This window comes from Otolemur garnettii, unplaced genomic scaffold (assembly GCF_000181295.1).
Source record: "Otolemur garnettii isolate 467f Iridium unplaced genomic scaffold, OtoGar3 scaffold00037, whole genome shotgun sequence".
Lineage (NCBI taxonomy): Eukaryota > Metazoa > Chordata > Mammalia > Primates > Galagidae > Otolemur > Otolemur garnettii.
Genome location: NW_003852432.1, coordinates 824,921 through 835,357, shown reverse-complemented (window position 1 = coordinate 835,357; position 10,437 = coordinate 824,921). Strand labels below are relative to the sequence as shown.

General features: G+C 43.4%; 1 protein-coding gene across 2 annotated transcripts in view; it reads left to right on the top strand.

Annotated features, from left to right (window-relative positions):
* Positions 1-374: 374 nt before the first annotated feature.
* Positions 375-10,437, top strand: part of FAM71F1 (family with sequence similarity 71 member F1) — a 13,776-nt gene continuing 3,713 nt past the window's right edge. Inside the window, exons 1-5 of one of the 2 annotated variants that reach the window (XM_003789756.2) lie at positions 375-720; positions 1,862-2,046; positions 3,232-3,484; positions 5,900-6,021; positions 8,641-8,678. In XM_003789756.2, coding sequence (XP_003789804.1) covers positions 475-720; positions 1,862-2,046; positions 3,232-3,484; positions 5,900-6,021; positions 8,641-8,678 — 844 coding nt within the window. In that variant the 5' untranslated portion in view covers positions 375-474. Of the gene's footprint in view, positions 721-1,861; positions 2,047-3,231; positions 3,485-5,899; positions 6,022-8,634; positions 8,679-10,437 lie in introns of both variants that reach the window. The other variant, XM_012805142.1, reaches the window with a different exon arrangement.

Sequence of the window (10,437 nt, the reverse complement as noted above, 5' to 3'; positions counted from 1 at the left end):
GATCAACTAGGGTGTGGGGGGCCCACATCACTCACAGCTCCAGAAGCCTGGATTTTCCGTGGACAAACAGTCCTTAAAGTCCATTGGAGTAGGTTGCATTCAGAGTAAGGGAGGGTTAAAAGGCAGGGAGGACATTGTCCTATCAGTTGCAGAGGAGCTTCCTGACAGCTCTCCTTCCTTTCTGTCTGCCTAACTCACTGCTTTCTCAGCAAGTTCTGGAAGGGCTATGTCCTGGGGACCCAACAAGACATGGGGAGTGTCAGGGCATTAATAAGTCACAAAAGCACTCTGGGAGGAAAGGGAGGCTCCTCTCCATTTCCCTTTCCTGTAGGCCTGCCCTGGTTTTTCGTGATGTCATCCATTCATCATTGTGAGCTGATTGGTGGTCCCAGGGCTTGGCCAGCTGCCCAAGGCCAGGAGGGAAGAGAGAGATCCCAGGACAAAAGTGCAGCAGGCCCCTGAGCATGTGTAGAAATGTCATCAGTTCCACCTACAAAGACTTGGTGGAAATCAAAGAAGACAGTAAAAGTCACAAGATCCTATCCAACCTTCCCTTCCCTGACTGCCTGGGAAGAATTCAGGGGCCTCTTGCGTGTGGATGGGGAACCGAATCCTGGAGTAGGCCTAGGTGTGGAGGAAGGACTGCTCTGCCAGAAGGTTCATTCTCCAGAATTCAACCTGTTTCCTGACTCAGTGGTGTTTGAAAGCAATTTTGTCCAGGTACTCTTGGGTGGCTCAGAATAGCACTTCTTGATTCTTTTAAACCTGTTCCCAAATGTGGCCAAGAAAGTCCATCCCTGGAACTAGAGTGGAGTGAGAACTAAGGCCAGAAGTTATCCAGCCTATAAGGTGAGGCCACCACAATTACCTGGGCTTTGCAAAGCCCAGACAGGGCTACTGCTGCACACAGCTGTCACCTGGGGAGAGAGGTCAGACTTCTCTGCTCAGAGTGGAGGTTTGGTATTCAAATCCCCAGTTTCTTCATCCCTCACGCTGTTACCTAAAGTAGATGAACAAAAAGGCAGTGAATAAATAATTGCCTTTTAAGGATTAGGAACAGAAATGCAGATCAGAAACAGGACCTGAGTACCAGAGAGACCTGAGCTCAGATTCCAGTCCTCTGCTTTCCCCTTTCCCCTTAGGAGGCATCATCGTGCAAGTAACCTGAGCACCCTGAATCTGTTTCCTCTACCATAAAAGGGTCAGATTGACCTGAAGATTAAATGCAAATACAGCAAGCAAAGTCCCTAGTCTAACAGGCACTCAGTGCATTTTTGTTTCCTTACCTGGGCTCTCCTCAGGCCAGGTAAAACCGGAACAAACAGAACTTTGCAGTTGGAAGGGACCTTCATGTTCAGTGGAGGTGCAGGAAGTAATAGGACCCCTCAGAGATGGGCTAAGAGGACAAATTTGCCAATGATAGGCCAGGCAACAGTCCCGGGAAGATTCATCGAAATATAATAGATGCCAGAGAACCCCTGGGTTCTAGTTCTTGTGGGCAATTATTAATAGTAGGTCATTTAAATATAATTATAGTTCTTTAACCAATATAAGTTAAAACAGTGGTTTCCAACAAGTAGTGACTTTTGTTTCTCACTGGCAGGGGATATTTGGCAATGTCTGGAGATATTTTTGGTTGTCACAACTTGGATTTGAGGGAGAGGGGTTACTACTAATATCTGGTGTGTAGAGACCAAGGAAGCTATTAAACATTCCACAATGAATAGGGCAGCCTCCCCACCTCCACCAGCAAAGAATATCTAGCCCAAAACATTAATAGCGCCGAGGTTGAGAATCCCTGGCTAAAACATACTGCTGCTTTTGCCAAATGCTCAGGCTGTGCCTGGGGGCTGCATTGCAGGTCAAAAGGAGCAGGAATTGGATAGACATCTACAAGGCCTCCTACACCATGGCCCTTGGAGTGACCTCCTCTGTGCCCTGCCTGCCCCTTCCCAACATCCTCCTCATGGCCAGTGTCAAATGGCACCAGGGGCAAAGCCAGACATGGAACAGACCATCTATTGCCCCAAACATCATCCTGAAGAGGTAAGCAACAAAGATGAGAATGGAGGACATGAGGGGTGAAGTGTGGACACAGAGCAGAGGCTGCTTGGTGACTAAACTGTGGATGGAAAGAAAGCAGAGAAGGCATCAGGAGTGACATTGTTTCAGTCGACAGTAACTGGAGACAGGTGGTGCACTGGAAGGACAGAGGCCAAGGGGGGTTGAGGAAAGAGTCACATGGACAGGCGAGCTGGCCAGTCTACACGCCCACTTCCCTTCTCACTGCACTCACCCCCCTGAACTCATAGGAAAGCTCTTGGCATTTGGCCAAGAGGGAAGGAAGCACAGAGGTCTGGCAGAGCCAACACTGGTTGGGAGAGGCAGGTTCTTTCTAGTCCTTGGTAGACAGTTGACTAAATTCAGTTTCTGAGTCCCAAGTCATCTGTAGCACCTCAGTTTTCCTACTGGTAAAATCAGTGGGACTAAGTCTCACTTAAAACTGTAATATATAGTGATACCATGCTCGTCTGGGTTAAAACAGCCCTTTTCGATGTTTAGGCCTCTTTGAAAAATCTCTAGATGGTCGCAGAAGTCCAAGAAAACACTTCATTTCTCCACTTTACTGTAATGACAAACCTCTTCATTTTGTTATTAGTGTACCCCTAGCAAGTACCACCCAGTCCCAGCTGACTAATATTAGATCCAAAGCCAACTCCTTAAACCTTAGATCCTTTGGAGCAGCGGTTCTCAACCTGTGGGTCATGACCCACAGGAACTGTATTAAAGGTTCGCGGCATTAGCAAGGTTGAGAACCACTGCTTTGGAGTAATCAAGGCACTAAGGTCAATGAATGGATAAGCTGAACAGTGGAGCCACCTCCCTTGGTGCTATCAAGAAGGAAACTGCAAAACCCTATGACTCTCGCCACCTTACTCCTAGGCTGTTTCTCTCAAGCAGGGTCCAGAAAACACCAGCAGGAGAATCATTCCAGGGCCACACCCCAGACCTACTAAACAGAATCCTTGAGGGTGAATTCAGGTGTCTGCATTTTAAACAACCTCCCCAGGTATATCTGATCTACCCAATGTTTCAGCACCACTGTGCTAAGCACCCTTTATCCTACCTCCAAAGCCTTAGTCCTAAAGGAGACATTCCTTGTTTTAATGAAGATAGAGTCAGATCAGAAGCAATGAGATTGTCAATATGTGTCTTCCCTGGTGCCTTCAGGATTCTCCCATTGAAGTTTGTGGAGCTCCAGGTCTGTGACCGCCTTCAACGCATCCTGCGGTTGAGGACAGTCACTGAGAAGATCTATTACTTAAAGCTCCACCCCAACCATCCTGAGTGTGTCTTCCACTTCTGGACCCGACTGGTTCAAATTCTGCAGAAAGGTCTGTCCATCACCACCAAAGACCCTAATATTCTTGTCACTCACTGCCTGGTACCCAAGAACTGCTGCAACCCCTCAGGAGACGCTAAGGTAAGTTGAGCACCAATGCCAGCCTTCTGCCAAGGCCAGACCTGAGAGGCAGATCTTATGCTAGCTGCTATGTGAGCACCCTGTGAAGGTGACCTCAGTCTTATGCCTTTTCTAAATGCCTTTACTGAATTATCATTTACAATCATAAAATACTCATTGTATGTGTACAGTCCAGGACTTTCAGTAAATGTATAGAATTGTGCAACTGTCACTACAATCCAATTTTAGAACATTTCCATCACCCTAAAAAATTCCCTCTCACTCATTTGCAGTTGTTCCTTGTTCCTACTCCTGGCTCTAAGCAGCCATTCATCTATTTTCACCTCTATAAAGTCATCATTTTTTAGACATTTCATATGAATGAAATCCTACAATATACCATCTCTTGTGTCTGGCCTCTTTCCCGCAGCATAATATTTTTCAGGTTTATCCATCTTGTAGGATGGGGCCAAATCTGGGGCAGAGGCACAGCCTATCAGTGGTTTGTTCCTTTCAATTGCTGAATAGTATCCCATTGTGTAGATTTGCCACATTTCATGTGTCTGTTCACTAGACGATGGACATTTGGATTGTTTCCAATTTGGGGCTATTATGAAGAATGCTGCTAGGAAAGTTCCTGCACACTTTTTTGAGATATATGTTTCCATTTGTCTTGGATAGATTCCAAGGAATGAAATTTCTAGGTTATGTGGTAAGTTTATGTTTAACTTTTAAAGAAATTGGCAGTTTTCCAAAGTGGCTACACTATTTTATATTCTCACCAGCAATATATGAGGGTTTCAGTTTCATGTTTTTAATGATATCAAGGAGTTGAAAATTTTAATTTTGATGAAATTCAATTTACCAACTTATTCTTTTGTAGATCAGATTTTTGGTGCATATCTAAGAACTCTTTGTTCAACCTAAAGTCACAAAGAGTTTATCCTATATTTTCTTCTAGGAGTTTTGTAGACTTAGTTCTTACATGTAGCTCTGTGATCCATTTTGAGTTAATATTTACACATGGAATGAAGAGTCTAAGTAGTAGACTATCCTTTCCCTATCAAGTTGTCTTGGCACCTTTGTCAAAAATCAAAATATAAGAATTTATTTCTGCATTCTCAGTTATTTTCTTTTGATCTATTTTGCCCATTCTTGTGCCAATACCACAATGTCTTGATTAATGTAGCTTTATGTTAAGTTTTGAAAATAGCTGGTGTAAGTCTTCCAGTTTTTTTCTTTTTCAAATTATTTTGGCTATTCTAGATTTTCTGAATTTCCATATAAATTTTAGGATCAGTTTTGCCAATTTCTAGTGACATCTTTGTGATACTGTGGCTTTGGTATCAAGTTAGTACTTTTTTTCTTTTCTTTTTCTTTTTTTTTTTTTGAGACAGAGTCTCGCTATATCACCTGGGTAGAGTACTATAGTATCACAGCTCACAGCAACCTCAAACTCTTAGGCTTAAGTTATTCTCTTGCCTCAGCCTCCCAAGTAGCTGGGACTACAGGTGCCCACCACAACACCTGGCTATTGTTTGTTGCAGTTGTCATTATTGTTTAGCTAACCCAGGCTGGGCTTGAACCCGCCAGCCTCAGTGTATGTGGCTGGCGCCCTACTCACTGAGCTACAGACACTGAGCCAAGTTAGTACCATCCTAAATGAGTTGGTTAACGTTCCCTCCTCTATTTTCTGAAAGAGTTTGTGAAGAATTTGATTACTTGTTCTTTAAATATTTGATAGAATTCACCAGGGAGGCCACCTGGGCCTTTTCCCCAAGGTCTTTGAGCATGATGAACATAACCCTGACTTGAGCTACAATATAAACTCCACAAAGGCAGGGATTTTTATCTGTCTTCTTCACTGCTATGTTGTTTGTACTGGGCATATAGTTGGCATTCAATAGCTATTGAATGAATGAATGAATGAATTGGGTGAATGAATGAATATGGACAAGCATGCACAACTGAAGCAAGCACCTTTGGGATATCACAGACAAGATGAAAGAAATTAATTTTATCTAAGTGTAAAAAGGGAGCTCGATACAGGATTTTTCTTAGAAAAAATTTTTAGTCACTACTTTCCTATAATAAATACTATATGATTTATATAAAACCAACTTTATTAAGTTTATATTAATAGGTTATTAATAAATTATATTAAGGTATATTAGTAGGGATAGATTTCTACTAAATTATGGAAAAATTATGCAATGATGATATTACCTTAAAGGCACCTAAGGATATTTATACCAACACAGGCAATGTAAACAAACACTTATGGCCTCAGAATTGCCTCTGTAAGCAGCTGGCATGGCTGCACAGTGGAAGAGTTTGAATTCTAACACTTTAGAGTCTGGACTGTGATAATTAGGAAAATGCAGAGACCCTAAGGCCTTAACCACCTGGTTTTGTTTTGTTTTGTTCTCCATATAGTTAGTACAGAAGAAACTCCAAGTCTCCCACCCCAGTGAGAGCCTTATTCAACTAATGGCCAAGGGGGAGAGTGAAGCCCTCTCTCAGATTTTTGCCGACTTGCACCAGCAGAACCAGTTCAGGTACATGACTTAAATCAGGCCAGTCTCTGACAGCCTTCCTGCAACCCAGATGGTCTAGGTGGTAAGATCCAGAAACCAAGTATCTTGGTTAATGAGCACAGGGAGGGGGCATGAAATGGTGCCATTCAGTATCCAATCTTTGTCTCTGACTCAGGGCAGCCTGCCCCAGTTCTCTCTGCCTGCTTTTCCTTCTCCACACAGCAAGCAGGGAAGGCTTGACTCCAGAGGAGGAATTTTATACTACACAAAATGTGGATAACTCTCCAGCAGTGAAAATAAGTTAGTAACACAGGTGGAAAATAAACCCTAATTTCTAAAAGCTAATTTCTAATCCCTTTCCTACTCTAACAGAGAAATAGTCAAAATATTGTTTCTAAACGTTGTCTACTTATTGGACTTACCTACTCACCTGGTCCCCGCTTAGACTTTATGGAGCTTCTTTAGATGTTTTCTAAATATATAGTCTGTTCTGGAAAGCTCCATGGTTTCAGACCCGTCTTCTCCATGCCTAAGGAAATGTGCCTGTATGAACAGATGAGTTAGCCTTGAGTCTCAAGACTGGTTAGTATAAGAAAGGAGTTGAGAGCCCTTAATCCAGAGGGAACCAAAACCAGAGCACCCAGTCCCAGGTAAAGTAGGATCCAGGGCCCTACTGCCTATTATTTGTGGTTTAATATATTAGTAAATGTCACCAGAAGAGAGAAATGAGGTATCAGAGAGAAGGAGATTTTTGTCACAATGGGAACCATTTGGACCAGCAGCTCAGAGGCAGACCAAATCACCTTTCAGAGCGCAGGTAATAAACTGAAAACCAGGAGGGCTCAGAGAAAGCAATCTCTTACAATGGCTAAGAGCTTATGTAGACCTGGACCCAAGTCACTGCTCTGACAGTACTCGAGCATAATGTTTAACTTTTCTGGGCCTCAGTTTTCATATTTATGAAATAGAAATGATAATAATGCCAACCTTTATCCAGCTATTGTCAAGATCAAATGACCTCACATGCATCAGGCACTTAGCATGCTTCTCAGCAGATTTAGAGGCAAATATAAGTAAGCTCTCAAAAAATGTCAACTTGTCTTATTGACTCCAACCTGGGCTGGAGCTAAAAAAGTATTAACACAAGAAAAATCCCTATCTGTTGCACAGTGCAAAGAACATATAGTAGAGATTGTCACTCAATGTATCACACAGAGATCTGTAATTAAGGAACTTCCAGACAAGATGTCACGTTGCTGAGCTAGAGGGCACCAGACTCAAATGGAACAAGATATTTTGAAGCAACTTTTTGATTATCCTCAAAATATTAAATCACTGACTTTTAAATTACTATTTAAAGGACAGCTTCTGTTCCCATCTCACTGGCCATGGCTCAAGTCACCTGGCCACACCCAGCTGCAAGGGAGGCTGGGAAACACATTCTTCACTCTGCATAGCCAGGTGCCCAACACAAAGTTAGCTGCTTTGCCCCTGAGGGAGAAGGGAGGAAGTGTTACTGGGGGCCTACTGGCACTTTCTGGCACCAAGAGCTTTTCATATTTCTAGAAAATCAGGCACATGATTATCTTAATAGATACAGAAAAAATATTTGGCAAAATACACAGCCATTCATGTTTAAAAAAAAAAAAAAACTCTCGATAAATTAGGAATAAAGGGAACTTCCTTAACTTAATAAAAGGCATCTAAAAATATTCCATAATATGTATTATGAAGGAGAAATGGGCAATAGACAGATAAAAAGGTGGAGATGGGCCAGACCGTTTAAGGAAACCAGCAGGTGCTAGACTGGGGCTTCCCTCAGAGGAAGCAGCTTAGTGGAATGGTGGTGGGGAGAGCAGGCAGTGGTGGAAGAGAGTAAGTGGAGAAGTGGGCAGGGGCTACACCAGGCAGGCCTGGGGAGCCATGCAAAGGCATCGGCACTTGAAGTGTCACAGCATTTTCAACAGGGAAGTGATGTGATTCAATTTACATTTTGAAAAGGTCATGCTCTAAGTTGCTGTGACAGTTCATTTGAAGGGAGGGAGAAGAAACATGGAGAGACCAGCTAGGGAGCTATGGCAACCTAGTCTGGGCCATGATGTGCAAAACGGATCAGAAGAATGGGAGAAATGAGGCAGGGAAGAATTAATTTTTGCTTCATTGTTATCTCAAAAAATTGCTTTGTACAGATATTTAGTTCCTTTAGTTTCCCCAAACCAAGCCCTGAGTGGTAATTTTTCTCTTCATTCAGGCATGTTCTAGTCTGGTTGCAATGATTATCAGTTTTTGCACATTGGCAACAACAGGCAACTTAACAGCAAATAAAATAAATGGCTGAGACAGGATTTTGCAGATGCAGCCACTACCCTCCCTCCTCAGCCAAATTAGCAGCATGGACTCTGCTCCCCACGTCCCTCCCCATTCTACCTCCCCCTTCCCTATTTCTCTTCTGGAACTTTAAACATGTGTCACACCCATCTGATAAAGCCACAGCTGGCCTTTTTCATATTGATGTCTGTCTCTGCAGGTTTTGTATCAGGAAAAATGTAAGTAGGAAAAAGATTTGAAATACAAATTTAATGCTCTTTTCCTTTACTTCCAACCTTCAATTCCTTGATTCTGAAATGGCTGGAGTTTCAGGAGCAGCAAAAAGTTGGAGACCAACAAAGACAGCTCAGGTAAAGGAGGGCACGGGTCATCATGAGAACGTTCTGTTCTGCAATGTAAGAATAAGATCTCTCCAGTTCCCCATCCTGACCCCCCTGACACTGTCAGGACGGCCATGGTCCTTCCATGCTTTAGTGTGAATTCCTCAAGGCTTTTTGGCCACCTAGTCAATTTGGCACCAAGTCTTACCAATTTCTCTCTTCACCATGGTTCTTATATTCTTTACTTCATTTCTACCACTGCAGACCCTAACCTAACCCAGCCCTTCTCACCTCAAGCCTGCAGCAATCTTCCACTAGTTCATTCACCCATTTACTCATTCAAAAACAGGAAATGAGCACTTTGTAAGTGCCAATCACTGTGGTAGGCTTTGGGGTCACCAGGTCAAAAGATACCATGCTCCCCTCAAGGAGTTTACAATTTGGTGGAGTCAGATGGGGAAAACCCCACATTACAAAACCTCTCCTTCCAGGCAGCATTCAAAGCTCTTGCCTGGGGTGCCAATGGAGCACAAAGAAGAAGGTGGTGACCCCTCACTCCTTCCAGGAAGCTGGCCTGGGAGACATGGGGTGTGAGCTGAGACTCAGAGGGTGAGGACAGATAAGCTGGCAGAAGCAGATGAGGCAGAGCATTTTAGGAAGCAGAGACAGGGTCTGCATAAGGCAGCGTGACTCATTCTGGAAATAACAGCCAGCTGTTTTCAAGTTGTAGCCCAAATCGAGTTGGTTTAGCATGCATTGCCCTGCATGGCCTTCTCACCCACTCACTCACTGCTCTATCAGGAGTCCAAACCTACTCCAGCAAACCTTAGCTTTGCTTCCCCAAACCTCCTTCATCCCTACTCCACCCTTTTCTCCTAGGAGCCACTCTGAATCTTACCTGCCCTAAATCCTCCCCCTCACAACACTTTTCTGTCCTGACTAATCTCTCCTTGCTTATAACCTCTCTCACGTTATTCCCTAGTTGTTTCCTAGGTTTAAGGCTTATTTCTTCAGTGAATACTAACTTGTTTTCATACCTCTCAATTATCCACAGCGGCAAGCACAATGGGAGTTGATTAAATATCCACATGCTGTACTACTAAGTAAATTATTTCTCCGCATCAACTCAGGAAGCAGTCAGAATATCATGTTATAAGATACTTAGGCTGGATTTGGTGGCTCACGCCTGTGATGCTAGCACTCTGGGAGGCCAAAGCAGGAGGATCCCTTTAGCTCAGTAGTTCAAGACCAGCCTGAGCAACAGCGAGATCCAGTCTCTGCTAAAAATAGAAAAACTGTCCAGGCATTGTGATGGGGACCTGTAGTCCCAGCTCCTTGGGAGGCTGAGGCAAGAGGATCACTTGTGCCCAGGAGTTCAAGATTGCTGTGAGCTATACTGCTGCCACAGCACTCTATCCTGGGTGACGAGTGAGACTCTGTCTCAAAAAGAGAAAAAAAATAGATATTTAGAAATTTCCAAAAGGTTATAGATCCCAGAGGACCTCAGCTAACTTTCGTCCAAACCAAGGATTGCAAACTCACATGTCTTCAGGATGACGTGGACATGAGAAATAGTTAACTTTTGTCTAAATTCTATTGTAAGTAAAACAATCCCTGGCAGCTGACACTTGGTTTCAGCATTGAGTTCAGCACCGAGGAAATGATAGGGAGTGGTGGAGACAGTGGCAATGAGAAAGTGAAGCTTTCAATTAAGGCTTCAATTAATTGTTGCCATACTGGAACCCAGGTCTGCTGTTACTGGATACTTTGATTTTTCGAGAGAAGCCCC